Here is an 18,173-nt window from a genome sequence, read left to right as displayed (position 1 = left end):
AGGGAAGGGAGCCAACTAGATCACTGAGGAAGAAAGAAACATGACACAGTTTCTGCCACAACCCCTTCCAGATTCACATAGTTTACACCACTGCCAAATTGCCTGTGCAGCCATTTCTGGCTGCACAAGGCTACTCTAAGCCATTTCTGTCTGCTCTAATATTAGCATCCGTGGCAAGCATGGCAGGAGAGAGTATAACTCACCTCAGCTGATGAGTATCCCGAAGAGGAATATCTGGACATGTCAAAGTCATCATCACTGCAGGGAAGAACAACATACAGCGAAGAAGGAAACAATTAAAGAGATTTGTATTCCTTGGTTAGTCCTATCTTGTGCCATGAAGCTGTCCTTCAGGCACAGATAAGTTATACCAAGGCGGTTTGGATAGCAACTTTCATCTGTGAACCTCACACCTTTTCATAAAAGTGCTCTTAACTTACATCTCTTCCTCCTTGTTACACACAGAGACCAGTTAGAGTGTATGCCCAAGGGCACAGCAAGGAAGAGTGCGAGTGGTCTGCAAGAATGGTTTCAGCAGAAGTCCGAGGAGGAGTTAGCTTCAATGTTACACTCTAGCACAAAAACCTGCTTGCACTGTAACATATATCATCTTATTAACACTTTACATACCTGTCCGTATCCAGGGCTACCAGTGGCTTTTCATCTGGACTTTGATCTAATGATGAATAGCCTTTATTGGGAACGACGAGCCTGAAATAATTAAATGTTGCCCATTAACCACACAATAAAGCTCAGTACCATACATAGTCTAGGGCAGAGTCACATGAGAGTGAGGCTTTCCCTGTTTCATTTTTTCACAAGTCCACCCTCACTGGTGAAGACTTTAAATTGGTACAATTCAGAGGAAGTAAGTTGTGTCTCTGGCTAGCTCAGGGCAACTTCACAAGAATGAATGCTGAACATGCCTTGGGAACACATTCTTTTCTGGAAGACAAAACAGTTGGGACACTGTGCTTCATTCTTGTGAACCTGCTCAGCTAGCATTGCTTGTCATACCAGATTGCTCATTTTTGTTTTGTGTTTTCTAGCAATGAGTAAGTGACACTAGTCAATAAGTAAATGGGAGAGGGAGGCTAGGGGAAGGTAGTGGCTTGGTACTCCTGCTATTCAAAATCAGGGATTTGGCCATTTGGTCTGAGATCCTACCCAGCCCCCACAACAGAACACTTCTGAGCTGTTACTCCTAAATTTAGTAATATGAGAAATATGAGCTGGCGGGTGCAGCATAAGAGCCCAGTCAGATTAGCACTTTTTAAATCCCATTATTTTATAATGACTTTCAGTTCATCAGAAGCATTACAAAGGCTAACTATAAGTTTGCACCTTTAATTGCCTGAGAGAGTAATGTAATGGAATATAGACCTGAGAGCTTCTAGGAAAAGAAAAATACATTAATACAATGGTATCCAGTTCACAACACAGAACTCTTCTTTCATGTACAAAACTGCACAAGGACTTTGGTTCATATTTAAAATAAGATCAAACAAAATGGGAAAATGGAGCAAGAGTCTGTGTTCAGGGGGTGGGAACAATAAGAGTAGGATGAATATCTCCTTGTTCAGTGGATTAACTCAGATTTTCTTCTAAATGAAGAACTGGTCTTTAATGACACACAACAGTGCAGAAGGGCTTCACTAAGAGTTTGGGAAATATAAGCCTGAAGATGTTAATTCATCCCATCCATGCTCCAACCACTCTCTAATCAGCTGCAATGCTCTTCAGCTTCTGCCCAGAAAATTTTAGGAAGCTGTTTGTTACAATTTATATAAAGGCATGCCAGGCACTGAAGACTGGCAAAGCTCAAGGAGAGTAGAATATACCAAAAGTTACATCAAAGCAGGCATACAGGCTCATGCCTGGTTGCATTTTCTTACTGTGCTCATTGAAACTGAAGATTAAAAGTTTAATTTTAAAGCTGATACATAATTTCCAACCTCCAGCACCAGAGAACTGTAGAAAATGGGATCCCCTTACAAAATTCAATACCATTCCCACCGCATTCAGAGAATCCTTCTAAGCCTAAAGCAATTAGGAAGGAAGTCAAGAAGCAAAGATGTCTGGAACCAGCAATTGAAGCTGCGATCTGGCAGAGGCAGCCTGCCTGGAGAGATGTCAGAGGTACTGACTTCCATGCTCACTCTCTGGTTTTTAAGTCACACCTCCAAATATGTTCACTGGCAGTTGTTACTGTGTCTTGAATAAACAAATCAGTATCAGGAAATCTGGGAGAGGAGCCCTTTTTGGTGCAATTCACTTGATTAAAAAAATCACTGTATCTTTTTGTTGAGAAATGACTTTTTTCTTAACCATGCAGAACTCTAATTTTTCTGCAACAGACAGAAAGTGTGATACTATCTTTGTCCCTGATCCAAGTCTTTCCCTTACATCCTAACTGTCCTTATTTTTGCTTCCCACTGTCCTTACAACAAAGCTGGGTTTCAGTCATACCTGCTTTCATCTGCAGGTGATTTAGTATGAGCTTCTTGTCTTGATGTTTTCAGTTACCTAACATGAAATATGTTATGACAAAATCCGAGTTTAGCTTATGCTCAGAGTGAACTACAGAGAGAAGATGACAGTCAATCAATTGTAATAGAAAAACATGGGTCAGAGTCCGGAACGTGATCTGATAGAGGCAAAGGGATGAACGCTACCAGTTAGCTACAGGAGAGACTGTTGATCACTTAACAACATCCCGTTGCTGGTCTACATGAAATGAGCTGTTCTCCCAGATCAGTTCCTAGTGGGCAGATGCCAAGCTTGCAAAGGGCTATACCGATGCTAGTATTTCTGTCAGCAGTCTAATATCTGGCTGCGTGGAAGTGGTGCGGATGGTGTCGTGGGCTCTGCCTGGGCTCGTAGTGAGTGTGCCAGCATCACACCAGTCTTGTTCACATTTAATTCGGTCTTAGGAGGGCTGGGCACATTATGCATCCAGATCCTTTCAACCTTGAGGCTGGCTGTGCCCTCACACCAGGAGGAGACAGAATGGTGAAGGCAACCTGGTACTAGAGGCCAGATGTCAGGAGTTCAGACAGATAATACAGAGGAACCAAAACTCAGGAAAGGAGGAGGGGGTGGAGTGGGGGCAAGGAGAGGCAATGCGGATTGCCTGAATAAAAGAAAAGATACTTGATGAGAAAGACAGACCATTAAAAAGTTAAAAATGGTTTTGGCTTTTTTTCCTCCTGCAGAGACTAGAGGAAGCCAACAGATCAGACTTAAAAAGCAACTACAAGCCTGGACATGTTGCACTTCCATTGGAGTATTTCCCATTGGACTGTAACCTTTGTGTTGTGAAAACAAGCTATTTGAACAAGTTTGTAGGCATTTCTGTCTTCCTGGGGTTGGGGTGTCCATGGCAAGTCAGACCAAACCATTCTGTGGTACTGCTAGGGCTCTGCCCATGGTGCTGCTTGGCTCACAGAAAGCCAAGGGAGCTGGGGGGTGAAGAGACAGACCAGCGAGGCACTGTGCCAGACATCTCCCAGCCGCATGGGAACAACGGAGCTTGGCTACATCTGCTACTAAAGCAACGCCTGCAAACATCTGCTTTGGGATCCCAAGGGACGCTTCTAAAAGCTCTGTGAAGAGTAACTAAGAAAAACAAGTCTATTGACAGCAGACTTAACTCAGTTGTGGAGGGGTCCACAAGTCCCTTCAACAGTGTTCAGGTATTCACAAATGCAATAAAATTGAACTGGCTGTTCTAAAGCTTTTGTCTGTGGGCGTCACTGCTTTGCCTCTCCCCATCCAAATCACTCTTCTTTCTATCTGCAGCTCTTAAACAGCAGCCTCTCCTGAGAGAAGTCATGAATTTTACAGGTAGGCCCTGTATTCATCTCACCTTCTTCCCCTTACCACCTCTGTCTGCTAATTTCAGTGTTTCTAAATCTCTCAAGCAGCAAATCTGCCATCATTCCTCTTGGGAAGCTAGTGTGCAGCCTACAGCCAAAAGAATCCAAGTCTTTGTCCTGTATCCAGCTTGTATTTGGAAGACAATGAGGAGCAGTGGGCATGGAAAACCCAGCTGTGAGTTGCTTGCATTTGCTGAATTTCTTACTGCCAGTAAGGGCCTGGCTCCTTTATATGGCCTCAACTTCCAAACACAGAGCAGTGTGCAATGTGGCATATTCCACCAACATCACAGGGACTTACAAATAAAACTTGACAAAGTCTTGGCATGATTTATAACTGCTACTGTGGGTTTTGGGAATTATTTTGAACAAGGAACCTCATCTGTTGGATGTGTTGCATACAGAGAGGCTCTGACCTGCAGCTCCAGTTCTACTTAATGTATGGTAAACCATGCAACTTTCTCATTCATCAATAAACATCCAGCTTTCACGCAGATTCTGCTGTCATTTTAAGTGAGGACCTCTATCAAAAATTGCCACCTTTCCTATAGCGTGCAAAGTGTGCCCTCCTGTGGACTCAGGGGGGTTCCTGCCTCTTGAATGCAGGTAAGTGATATGCTGTTGTACTGAAGCTTGCTTGGAAAAAAATCGAAACAGGCTAATTTCAGCCAAGAACTTTTTTGTTTCCAGTGGTTTGTAGCACAGTCTGATACTGTCAAACAGAGATGTGCCAAAGCAGCTCCAGCAAAGTATGACCACGCTGTTCAAAGTGCAGGGGAGGGAGATGTACAGCAAAGCACACAGAGATGTATTATTCACAAGCCTTCGTTAAGTCAGTCAGTATGGGGAAGGGGTCATTTTCAAAACAGAACAGAAGAACTACTGGGATAAAAGCAGCCAAGTCAGAACTAAGCTCTAAAGCAGTTTGCTGTTACATGAAGAAGTACTGCACATTCTCCTGCTGGTAGGATTATGTGGGATGTGAGACTACTCAAAACATGCAAGACAACCAGATCGAACCCCTGCCTAGGTCCTGGCTGGGCTGCCTCTGTCTCCCTGCAGGCTGTATTGTCACTGGTCCTTTATTTATCCTTGGACTGGTCCTGAGCCCAGCTGTCCCTGCCTCTTCCTGGGGACGACATGCAGCACAGCACAGAGCATTTGGGCCCGCCAGCTCTGGGAAGGGCCATCGCTGCACTTGCAGTGTGTTTGGCGACTGGCGAATGGCAGTGAACATCGTCCTTGCCTCATCGTAAGGCCACTAGGGATGGCAGCGTAGAGCACAGCGGAGTGCTCTTCCAGTTCTTTACCTTGTTCGTGCCATCACGTTGTTCTTCTTGGGCTGCTGATTAACTGGGCTTCCCATGTTGCCGTTCTTCAGAGAGCCTTTCCGAGCCAACTCCCTCTGTTTCTCTGCATACGGGATACAAAGGGGAAAAGCAGAATTAGGGCAACAGCCTGACTGGCCACCATACAGCTGCAGAAACCCCGATTTGACAGAGCTGAAAGGCATGGCAGAATTAATAGCCAGGGACCAGAGCTTTCCATCTCCCAGGCAGGGACACCGCAAAGGCTGGCTGAGCTGTGCCCCATTCCCTCCAAGGTGACTAGGGGCATGTGAACATGGGTGGATGCACACAGACCCGAGAGCTCTCTGTCTAGCTGGACACGAGCCATGATGGGTCCAGAAGTCCTGCAGCAACATAAGCCTGGCACCAGGCTCAGGCTAACATACCCTGACCCTGTACCCTATAGCAGAAAATGTTGTTGCCTTCCCTGTTTCTCCTCCTGGCAGCCTGTGATGTCCCCAGCATATCTTCCTTTTTTATCTCACATTGAATCTTGGGGGCTTTATTTCTTACTTTAAAAAAAAGGAGTGAAACATTTTGCAGCTGTATTTTCAAACAGCGTATAATTTGTTTAATTTTCAGAGCATGTTCTAGTTGCCAGTGAGATGTACCCTTAAAACTGACAGTATGTGGAGGTTTTTTTGGTGTTCACTGCAAGAAGGGATTTAAATTAGCTTTTCATTGAGGAGAGACTATTTCTTCTTAATAACTTCTCGTCCCAGGAACACAACTAGAATTCAGGTCTGAGAGCCCCAAAGCCTATGCCTTTTGTGGATTTGCAGTCTTTGTGTTGTACTAACACAACCCTGCCTCCAGCAGGGATGGGAGCCCATGTACGATGGGCTACCATTAAAAAGCCCTGCGCCCGGGAAATCTTACACAATAGAGACCGAATGATGTACAGGGTGTTTTTTCTCCTGCGGTTTACAGAGCTTACCCTGAGTGCAAGACAGCTGCATGGGAGATGGGTAGAATATGAAGGATGACCTCCTTGTATCTTCACCTTTTTTTCTGTCTGTTTTGATATTCAATTTTCTTGTTCAATTTCCTTCCTTATTTCTTTGGGGAAATTAGTTGGGTTGAGTTAGCAGCTAGCCACAGAAGCTGAGCTAATTGCCCCAGCCTCATCCTGCAATGCCAGGTGAGGCCTGCAGGGCAAAGCAGTGTGAGACCAATGAGGAAGGAAAGGGCCCAGTTAAATACAGTTCTCCAGAGTGTGACAAAATGTTGGAAACTATTCTTGTGCCATGCCTGAATAACAGGGATTTACCAGACTGCTGCCTGGGGAACCTGAATAGTGAATTTGTTTTGATTCTGCTTCCCCTGTGGTGTGTGAAATGTGTTTATATATATATATATATATATATTTTTTTTTTTCCTCCTGCAGAATTTTTTATTTCCCTTTGAGGGAAAAGCACTTGTTACTTGTCTTAGGAAAGCTGCAAGCTTGCAAGACCAAGGTGGGCAAACTCTGTCCTTTCCACAAAGATAAGGGCAGGGGGACACATGTTCAAAGCCTTCTTTTTTTTGAGAGACAAATAACCAGCGGAGATGCTTAGATGCTGTGGTGATGAGCATGGCTGAGGAACCTGCAGAGAAGAGTACATACTCATACGAGCCATGCCCAGTCCTGCTTCTGCTGACAGCAGGGGCGAATAAATGCTCATTGACATTGGCAGGAAAAGGATCAGGCTAATAATTCTCTCTGGCATGAGCTACAAAGAGACTGATACAGGTCAAAACCTTAAATCAAGGTAATTTCTCATGACTGTAACTTGCAAATGCATTGGTTATCTTTGTCTCCAGAATAAAAGCCTGGTATTTTGCAGGCCACATGAATTTTGCTATTCAGACCTAGCAGGATAAAGCAGGGTTTTATGGAAGTAAATGTTTACAACCCTAAATGCAAAAAGACTTCCACCCATCTATACCAAAAGCTCTAGCCCTGACCACAAATACACATCCTTGAGACAAGCTGCCAATACTTTAAGAGACTGTATAATTCACAAAAGCACCTGACTCAAAAACAAGGTTACGGGTCTCATTTTCTGTCAAGACAGTTAGGCCTGCCTGAGCCCTTTAAATGGACTGGCACTCTCTGCCTTCTATTGATTACTCAGTACAAGCACTAATGCTGTTTTCCAATTCAGATTACTCATTCGGTTGATGAATCTGGACATTAGCTAAGTGTCTCTTTTCTCCAACAGGTCTTCCTGTGACGACTACTTCCATGTTCTTATGGAGTGCTATCGCAGTGTGTGGATCTGAATGACATGATGTTACCTATTTAACCCCTTCTTTTGCTTATTTAGTGGCTTGGAGTGAACATTTCCAAAGCAATGTAAACACTGTAGGAACATAATGCCATTGTCACATCCATGCCTGTGTCCCCAGACAAATTTCTTAAGCCTGAGACAACAGTTCAGCTCCCTCTTGGATGCTATGAATGCTGAGCCCAAAAGTGAGGAGCTGCAGGAGGGAGTGGGAGGTGTACCCAGCCCTGGGGTATTAGGACAAGCTCTGGGAAGGTGATGGAGATAGGTATGGGTCACTTCAGGCATTGAGGCTACCTGAGTCTTCTGAGTATTATGAACAACTACTGCTGCCACCATTTGCCTGCACCCAAGGGACTGTTTAGGTGTCTATCTCCTGAAGTAACTCTGGGTTATAAATTCCAGCCTCATAACATGAAAAATCAGGTGCATCAGAATGGGGCCCATTTTCTGTTTGGTGCTTCCTACTGCTTCACAGGTGGAGTTTGTGAACCCCATTTCTAGGCAGTGAACTCTTTCCCAGGCTTCAAAGTCTTTTGGTTTTGGCCCCCAGACTTTTGTTTGAAGGCCAGGACCCCAAACTCTAAGTACCTGAGTCCCTTTTAGAAATGTGACTGATTTAGGCATTTCTGAAAATGTTACTTTCAGGGCCCAGCATTTTAACAAAAAACTGTCAATTCACAAATTAAAGTAGTTTCATAGAAGCTGCAATCAAACACATAAACAAACACAGTCAAGAGAAGGTGAGAGAAGGGACCACAATCTAATCATGACAAGTAAACAGCATCTTTCTTTTAAGTCTGCCTCATGGTGGCTGATGGTATGCCCAAATGAGCATGAATACCAACATCACAACCCTTCACTGAGCCAGCTCCACTAAACCTTGTGTGAAATCAGGAAACTAAATGTCTAGGCAATTCTCATTGTTAGGACTTTCCTTCTGAGTCGTCCTAGACTGTCCGATATAGTAGGAAGGTATTCCCCATTGGACTTGGAAGAGATCTCTGTTCCCACAGGTTTCCTGCAGCCTCAAGGCCACTGCTTAGCTTGAGACATTGAGCAGATGGTATAGGCATAGCTTGTCCTCAGCACCTGGGAATTGCTGGCATTGGTTATGACAAGGCTCTCCATGTCCGGGACTGTCTGTGCTGCCCGCTATGTTCCAGTACATGCAACGAGCTTCCAAAAAGGCAATGCAGCTTGTTGGAAAATCAATTCCAACTCTATAAAACTGTCTAATTCTGGGCAACTCTCAAGCACCAGAAGAATGAGGAAGGGTTGTTAACAGGCACTCCTGCCAAATTCAGAGAAAATGCGACATACAAGAACAAATGAAGGAATGGAAGTCAGTAATTTTCAGAGGCTGGTTATGTCATGTCTTGTGAGTTTGCTCTCTGACAATCAGTAAAAAGCTGATATAGCAGACATACAAGGTGAATGACAGAGACTTAGAGATATGGAAACCAGAATGAAACAAGGCTGTTTGTTCTCCAGCTATTTCAGAGAAATCACTAAGTGCTGGCAGTAAAAGGGCAGTATAATAGCAGAGCTCCGCTAATGCTCCTTACATTCCATTTGCAAGTGTTTGAAATGAGTTGTTCAGCTTCCATTTCACTTAGCTGAAATACTTTTTATTATGATAGCATTTAGCTAAAAATTCACACCTATGTGGTTTGTCATCCCCTTCCCATGAAGCAGTTATGGGTGACTGAGCACACTGTGAGTACAGACGTGATGGCTCGCAGAGCCAACAGGCAGGCATTAGCAATATTGGCAGGGCTGGTATAGTTGGGGGAGAGACAGTTTTACCCAAATCCAGGTTCCTCGCAGCTTTTTACTGATTTTATAGCCAGGCACTTCCTCAAAGAAGCCCGATAGAGCAGAGGAAGTTGGGAGGGTATGAAGCAGCCTGCATGCGCTTCTGACATTAAGAAGTATGCTCAATTAGGAGTTGAAGTTCCTGCCTGATCATTAGCAGGGTAGCTGTGTTCAGGTAATCTACCTGGCTCCACACTTGAGTGGAGCCAAGCACCATTAGCTTCTGTTTCAGTGGAAGGATCGGAGAACAGAAACAGAGACAGTGCTTTCAGCCTGATGCACTGGGGGATTTGTCTGCACCAGTTCCACTTACACTAATTGTGGACATTGTGTCAGAAGGGGAACACATGGAGCAGCATGTGTGTGCATGTGTGCATGCATGAATGTGTGTGTGTGTGTGTGTGTGTCCAGGATCATTCTGGCACCACCGCACTGTTCTGAACAGTACGAGGGGCAGCCCTTCTGCAGGGCCTGTCAACCGCCCCATTACATCTCACCTCCCCTTTCCTGCCCACCTTGTCACTCCATCTTTGAGGCACTTTGTCCCCTTACAACTCTAAAAGCTTTAAAGAAAGAAGATGAATCCACTTGACGAATAAGCTGCTGCCTTTGTGCTAGCCTCACGCTTCTTCATCAATTCTTCACCAATGACCTGGATGAAGGTACAGAGTGCACACTCAGCAAGTTTGCTGATGATACAAAACTGGGAGGAGTGGCTGATACACCAGAGGGCTGTGCTGCCATTCAAAGAGACTTGGACAGGCTGGAGAGGTGGGCAGAGAGGAACCTCATGAAATTCAACAAAGGGAAGTGCAGGGTCCTGCACCTGGGGAGGAATAACCCCATGCAGCAGTACAGGTTGGGGGTTGACCTGCTGGAAAGCAGCTCTGCGGAGAAGGACCTGGGAGTGCTGGTGGACACCAAGCTAAGCATGAGGCAGCAATGTGCCCTTGTGGCCAAGAAGGCCAATGGTATCCTGGGCTGCATCAGGAAGAGTGTTGCCAGCAGGTCGAGGGAGGTGATTCTCCCCCTCTACTCAGCCCTGGTGAGGCCACATCTGGAGTACTGCGTCCAGTTCTGGGCTCCCCAGTACAAGAGGGACGTGGCACTACTGGAGCAAGTCCAGCGAAGGGCCACGAAGATGATTAGGGGACTGGAGCATCTCTCTTATGAGGAAAGGCTGAGAGAGCTTGGCCTGTTTAGCTTGGAGAAGAGAAGGCTGAGAGGAGATCTTATCAATGTGTACAAGTATCTGAAGGGAGGGTGTCAAGAGGATGGGGCCAGACTCTTTTCAGTGGTGCCCAGCGACAGGACGCGAGGCAACGGGCACAAACTGAAACACAGATGCTTCCATCTGAACATGAGGAAAAACTTTTTCACTGTGAGGGTGACAGAGCACTGGAACAGGTTGCCCAGAGAGGTTGTGGAGTCTCCTTCTCTGGAGATATTCAAAAGCCGCCTGGACGCAATCCTGTGCAATGTGCTCTAGGTGACCCTGCTTGAGCAGGGGGGTTGGACTAGATGATCTCCAGAGGTCCCTTCCAACCTCAGTGATTCTGTGATTCTGATTCTGTGAAAATAGCCTGTTCTCTCCCTGACCCCAGCTGTCCCATTCAGCATCTGCTCCAAGTGCTCTTCAAGGCAAGCTCTACTGGTGACAGGAAAACAACCAGGAAAGCCCAAGGAGCTTTCAATAAGACAGGAATAACTCCTAAATATAAAGGAGCAAAGGAAATAGATGCTTCAGACATGATCAGGCACGTAATTTGTCCAGCCCTGCATCCTGTTTGGCCATGGTCTCATGCTACAACAGCATGCAAAGGTCTCAAATAAGATGGTGCCCCAGCATGCTAAGCACTTGGCAAATGGTTCCTGCCCTTGGGTGCTTTCACCTGGCTAATTTGGGATGTGTCAGAGAATAGGCAATAACTGCCTGGTGACAAATGGAGAGCACCTCCCGCAGAAAAACTCAGTTAGAGGAACTCATATCTAAGAGGACAGAGGTTGAATTCCCCCTCTTATTGCCACGGGGGAAGATCAGCTTATTGCTGGGTGTTAGATACTGACCTAACCAAGCCCCAAAGAATGAGTTCAAGCAATACTGTATTACTCAACGTAATTTAAAATGGTTACCTGTTGAGTTGGCTGGATGTCTCTAGTTACTTTATGATGAGGGACGATAAGTAATGGAGAATATGATGCAGAATGCACTTATGTGAATGTGCCTATGTAAAAAATTGGACTTGAATAAATCCTTACAATTAATCCTCTTGGTTTCAGTCTTTAAAGAAATCATAACCAGTTTTAACAACATTTTCCTGTCTTTTAAAAATGAAATGCTGAACAGTTTCTTTTGTGCATGTTGCTATGTGTGGCGTTGGTTTTGTCTACATTCTGCCCAAAAGCAGAAATGGCAAGGATGGCGATATGCTTCAGTCTCCTGCAGAGCTGCTTATTTTGCAAATACTAAGTAGACAACTCAGAAGCATGGTAAACATTAGTCTGTGTATTGTTGAAGAGCTATGCTGAGGCCAGACGTGTCCCCCCCCCAAATCTGTGCTTACCATTTGTCCCTAGATACTGGCTCTAGCTATGGTCAGACGGTTGTGAGTGGAGGCAGCACTGTGGTGTAGGATGCCATTGCCTCTTAGCTGAGCCATGGTGCTCAACTGCACGCATCCTCCTCGTTTGCAGCCGCCTGACGACAAAAGCCGTTCAGAGTCAGATTTGGCTGATTTGCTTCCTTTGCACTGTGGGCTGGAAGCACGCAGGCACTGGCTGCTCCTGTCTGTCTGCTGAGAGCCGCGAGCTGAACCTCGCTAACTCAATTGCTTTTGAGCCTGCCTGACTAGAAGGAGACAGAGCTTCCTGCTACGGGGACGGTATGGTGTTGGTCCATGGGATTTCATGCGGTGGGAAGACAAAGAGAAATGAATCCTATGTGACAGAACTGTATTTTTCCAACTTCAAGATCTATGAAATGAGATGAGATTTTTGGAGTTATTTGCCCCTGTGTCCCCCACTGCCAGCCAAGACCATTTCAGAGTTTGAGGACTGCAGCAATTCCCTGATGAATTCTACCTTCTCAAGCAAGCCAAGAATTTAAATTACACAGTAAATAAAATTAATCTGTCAGTTCACATCCTGCTGAATGATCAACAGAGTCGTGAGCAAAAGGTGGGAGAAAGAACGAAATGCTGACTACAACTTCCACTTCAAACCCAAGTCCCAGTTTCAGCTCACCGCATCATTTAGCTCCAGGACATTAGCATGCATCCAGTCAACACTGAAACCCTCACTAACTTTCACCTCTGACAGAGAGTATTTGTCAGCTAGGACTGTGTCACTTCTTGGAGAGGTTTCAGGGTACACTTCCCCCTGAATGCGCCCATCAATAGGAGCTTTGCATGCACACTGAGGAGGGCTGTATAGAAAGGAAAGTAAAAGAATCCTGTGTACTGTGGCTACGCTGATCCCGATGAGGGCTGCGCTCCCTGCAGAGATTTGGAGAGAGCATTTGGGACTACATGGGTAATATTAGCACAGCTGATGGCTCTGCCTCCCTGCATCAGAAGGCAAAAGAAAGTGATTTTTACTGAATAGGAGTAGCAGGAATGAAAAGGATCTGCCTGTGGCCAGCTCCCTGCTCTGAATACAGGGAATCCAGTTTAAAGATTATATGCACTGAGCCCCAGTGTTAATTATTCAGAACAGACTATTGGAAATATGATTGTTTTACCCAGCTTCAGAAAAGAGTCTTCAGATAAGCAAGGGTTAGATTACTAAGTCATTCAGCTACCAACTTGGGTCAGTTCTGTAAGCCACAGTATTTTTAGCTGAAGTACCTCATTTTTGCTGACCCAGACACACTTGGGTAAATTAGTGAACTATGTCTAATTGTGAGAATTGATTAGCAAGAGCATGCATACAAATCTGTGTTCAAAGGTCCCTCTTGGACCAGTGTTTTAAGCACCCAGTAGCTGCATTTCTTTATGTTTTGCTGATCTGGCTGCTATTCTGTCCCCTTGGCACAGCTGAGAGCTGGCACAAACACAGATGGGTTTTGAGTAGTTTTAAGCTACCCTGAAGGTCTGACCAGACATAGAACTGGTATAAGATCCACGGAATACAAAGGCTATGTTTGCATCCTTCTGGCAGCAAATGAGGCTGCAGCTCTTAACTTCTAATATAGAAAATAGAATATATTCTCTCTCTCTATATATATAAGGTACTGCAACAAGAAGTCAGTGCATTACGTGCACAGCAATGTGGGCCTAATTCTCGGGAAGACAAGGGGCTGGAAACGCTCTCATCTCAAATGCTGGCTGCACAAGTTCCAGAGAGGTTTCTTTATGGCCAGGCTGATCTTACTACTCATGCTGCCCTTCAGAAAGCAGCCGCTGAACTACAGTGTCACGGTATTCCTTAGCACAGAGGAGCAAAGGAAAATGATTGCTCCAGACCTGATCAAAACTGTAATCTACCTACTCCACAACTGCCTCCAGACGTGGCTTTATGTTCCAGCAGCACGCTAACGCCCCGGATGACAGCAGGCCCCCGGGCCCTAGGCACACTGCTCCAGCCCCAAAACTCATACATCTGACCTTCATATAATCATTGGAAGAAACGATTTTTCTATTTAGATCCATGACAGGGCTTTGACATGTAGGAGAGCAGGGCATCCAGTGCGATTAGCTACCTAGCACAGAAAATTTCAGCAAAAGAATTTACTGTTACTATTACTATTTACAAAGAGCATTTTACTTGGTGGCATGGTATAAGCATGAACCATCTCTGTGAAACAAGAAGCTATGTTTTAGTGATGGGAGAAACCAGTTAACTGATTTACCTTAAAGCTACCTAAAGTATCTATAGCAGCAGGGAAGTAAAGAACTGAGATTCTTGGCTCCCAGTCCCCTGCCTGATCTCATCCACCACTGTCAAAACTGAAAGGTACAAATTGCACCAGTTTTATTTAAATGTATTTTTTTCTTCTTTAACATCTACCTTCTGAAAGGGATTTATTTGGTATTTTAAAGTACTTTTGAAAGAATATGCTTCCTACCAGCCAGAATAGCAAAGCTGGATACCTGGGGGAGTGTTTGTAACCTGGCAAGACTAGCTGAAAAATTTCAGTTTATAAATTGAACTCTACAAAATATAATACTTAAATCAGAGCTACTCTCTCCCTTGACATATTTTAAAGGGACAGAGAAAATTAAGTTATTTCATCTGGAAAGAACAACTGCAGATGCACACTCACCATTTCTACTCAACTGAACACAGGTTTAAGACAAACTCATATGCTTGGCCTGAGTCTGCTGTACGGTGTATCAGATAAAAAAGAAGAAGAAGAAGAAGAAAAAAAAAAAGAAAGTAGCCCATTAAATGAAATTTAACTCTATCAATAACAGCTCCCTTCATTTAAAGTGTCTCCTGTGCCAACAGCACAGTAATAATCTACCAGATAAACAGATTTAATATTAGTGCACATCAGATTTGTTATGTGATGAGACCTGATGTTCTACAAAGAAGCATTAAAGTAACCAGTGCATGTAGTAAGCATGGTGTGCATTAAGAGTGTAACACATAAACAGTAAAAACTTGCTTAGTCAAAAGATTTTAGGAAATATTCATGGCCTCCAGTTACAGAGGAGATCAATGTATAGAGTACATTTATATTAAAAACACTTGAATGGAGCCTGACATAAGTAGGCTTGAACTGCATACACACTTAACCAAATTTACATGCTCACATGAGTCTAAAATACATAATAAATGATGGGTCTATAGCAGAGAGCATGCATTTTATAGCCTATAAAAATTATAGATTTAATTTGTTTTTAAAACGTAGCTGGGGAAGCTCTTACTGGCTGGCAGATACCACTGCTTGGAATGACTTGTTGCATCCCCATAGCAGCCAAAACAAACAAGGACAGAAGTGCTAATGCTGCAGGCAGCATGCAGGCTTGGAAGGGATCTCACAGGGTGCTGACTCCAGCATCCTGCTTGGAAGGGACCTTTGGACTTTTCCTGTTCCCAGCACTGGACGGTAGCTTACAGCTGCTGCCGCATTTTTGGCCTCGATTTAATAACAAAATATCAAATATTTGATTCATTCAGTTTTATCATCTGCTGCATAGGGTTTCTACAACCCTATGCACTGCAAACAAACTTCTATGTTTTCTACCTAATAAAATGAAGGCAGATGGTATAATCCAACCAGGCCAGCTAACATACTGAATGGATGCTCCTCATTTCCTCATGTTTTCACAAATCCCTGCTCTGCAGTATGGCACTTGCTACTTTCTTCCCTGGGAAAGGGAAAGAAAGAGTTATCTTCACCGTGCAGTCCTACAGATATTTTACTAGCTAAAAGAAGGCTTTTAGGCCTTGTTTCACTAGATGGATTGCCTGTTTACTAGGCAGCTTTGTGGGAGTACAGGATATGCACTGCCCAGGGTGCCTCTTCCTGCTATTCAGTTTATCAGCCTGAGTCCCTGGTACTTGGAAAAGCAGCAGCTCAGCCAGAGAGCCTTCCTGCACGGCTGGCCTGCTCCTGTAACAGGATTACTGACCTGATCTCTCTGTTAGCGAGATTTCCATTGTCTGGGAATTTGACAAACAGCCTTAGAGCTCAATTAGTTATTTAATAAGTTTATGATTAACCAATCTGCTGATTAAGCTTCTGTTAATTAGGTTGGCAGGAATTCTATTTCAGAGGGATACTGGCCCCTAATTTAGTACATTTGCTCTTGGAGCAGGGTGTGGGATCTCTGTGGGAGCCCTTCTGTGTGGCATGCCACGATGCTTCTCTCTCTTGCTGCGGAAGTGCCTGTGAAAGCTGTTTGGGTGGCATGTGGGGCTGCTGCCAGATCACTGGGGCATGGTGGCCCATGGGGACCGCTCAGGATAACAGCCTGGTGTTTATACTTGGTGCAGCTAAAATACGCCCGTTCCTCTCTTTTGATCTCTTGCCAGACAGTGTGGAGGGAGGCAGCCACAGTTTATCTAGGGCAGCTGCAAACCTCACAAGTACGTTTTCAAAGAGTCTAGCTTGTCATTTTGACATCCGCGTTGCTCTCATACGGATTTCGGTAGCTGGCTCTCCTCAAGGGAGAAGCGGGAACTCCTTTCTATTTTCTCTTTGCAGAGGGCTCAGAGTAAGCTCTTGGCTTCACCTCTGGCTTTCCACCCTTTGCTGCATGCTCTGAAGGACAGAGCCAGCCGGGTGCTGCGATCTACTCTGCGTGCAGTGCCCTGGCAAAGGGGGCCAGGACTCTATGGCCTTCCCCTTCCAGCTCTGACCGTGTTGGAGGGGAAAACAGAACTGGGCTCAGGAATTTGTCCCAAACTATCATAAATGATTAAACCTTTTCCCATCCTCAAGGGATGTATCCTGTATCCTTTCTCAGGCAGGGCTGTTATCTGGCAGCGTTAGGGAGTAGATAGGCCTATGACCTCCCAGGAGTCTGATGATGCTTTCTGTTACCTAGAAAGACTTGCTGGCCAGAAGAGGAAGGAAAGGGTTTTGGAGCAACAGCCCCTCACCGTAGCTTTGGTGTCAGTTGCCTTGGCCATCGCAGCACCCCTCTTCTGCAGCTTGGGAAAGGATGGGTAGGGAGGACTCTATTCCATTGTCCTCAGTGTCCTCCTCCTCCCAGAGATGGGATGAAGACCCAAGGGTTTGGGAGCTGCCTTTTCCTTCCACCTCTCAAGGGGACTGGTGGCAAAACACAGCCGTACCTTGGATGGTGGAGGGAAACAGGACCGTCCAGAGAAAGCTGATGTCCCTGTGAAACCCCCAAGAACGGGGTTTGAAAGACAGGATAAAAGGAGCCTCCTGGGCCCACGCTTGCTGACTGCAGCTGTTTTGAGTACTGCATGAGGGGAAGCGGAGCTGGGGGATGAGGGATGTCATCCCAAAACACAGAGCCCCATGGCTGGAAATCAGACAGGTATGCTGTTGAGCTGAAGCCCTTGTCAGAGATGCTGCAATGCTGGTGGCAGAGAGAGTTCAAAGGGGCTCAAGCATGAACCTGACCAGTGCTGAAGATAACAATACTGTACAGGTAAAGATGATGATAGCTCCTGTAATATAACTCTGATGTAAATGAATTTAGGATTTTAGGAGTATTTTAATTCTGATGCATTTTAAATCTTTCTTTATCAGGATAGTGCATGAGGGAGTGATGCTTGGAAGTGGTTTGCTGACACAAGCTGGCAGCGGCTGGAGTGCTGGCTCAGGGCTGTGGTTATGGCAGTACCCTCCCAGGGTCACTCACTGCTGGTCGCCGCAGTGTGGCTGCCGTTCACGGCCACGCACCGCAGACACCCTGACCAACAGAGAAGGAGAGCTAAAGCAGAGCTAACCTGAGCAAGGTTTAACATTGCTCTGGGGACTGTAAAAGGGAGTCTGAGGAAAGGGGAGGAAGATATAAACTAGACTCCGAATGTCGGACCCTTTGTCTCACTCCCCATGTTTCTAATCTTATCGCACAGATTCAGCTTCTTTACCTGTTTTAGGAAGAATATCTCACCTCTGCCAAAGGCCTGATGAGATCCCATTGATTGGCAAATGAGTCCACCTCCTCCAAACAGCAGGCAGGGAAGGTGTCTGACGATGCCTCCCAGCTGTGTGCTCTCTCCAGGACAGCACTAAATGAGATTGCTCCTAACGCTGCAGCTGCAGAGTGCCTGCTACCTGACCCGCTCTGCTAAATGACCCAGTGAGGCAGAAATTCTGGCAGACTGACATTTTTACCTCCCTCCCTGATGGCCAGCCATATTCACTGAAGGGAGGAAAAATACCAACTTGGATTTGCTTATCAAAAGATCACTAGCTAGGAATTTTC

At 45.3% G+C, this 18,173-nt stretch overlaps 1 protein-coding gene across 4 annotated transcripts in view; it reads right to left on the bottom strand.

The window, feature by feature from the left end:
* FAM219A (family with sequence similarity 219 member A) overlaps positions 1-18,173 on the bottom strand; it is a 102,509-nt gene that overhangs the window by 10,501 nt on the left and 73,835 nt on the right. For all 4 annotated transcript variants that reach the window (XR_010886823.1, XM_067315251.1, XM_067315252.1 and 1 more), the window contains exons 3-5: positions 5,189-5,291; positions 631-711; positions 204-258 (exon numbers count right to left, since the gene is read on the bottom strand). Coding sequence is in view for 3 of the 4 variants with exons in the window: in XM_067315251.1 (XP_067171352.1) it covers positions 204-258; positions 631-711; positions 5,189-5,291 (239 nt within the window). In the remaining variant the exon portion in view is untranslated. The remainder of the gene's footprint in view (positions 1-203; positions 259-630; positions 712-5,188; positions 5,292-18,173) is intronic.

This window comes from Apteryx mantelli, chromosome Z, assembly GCF_036417845.1.
Source record: "Apteryx mantelli isolate bAptMan1 chromosome Z, bAptMan1.hap1, whole genome shotgun sequence".
Classification (NCBI taxonomy): Eukaryota; Metazoa; Chordata; class Aves; order Apterygiformes; family Apterygidae; genus Apteryx; species Apteryx mantelli.
This window is presented reverse-complemented; position numbering and strand designations above follow the sequence as displayed.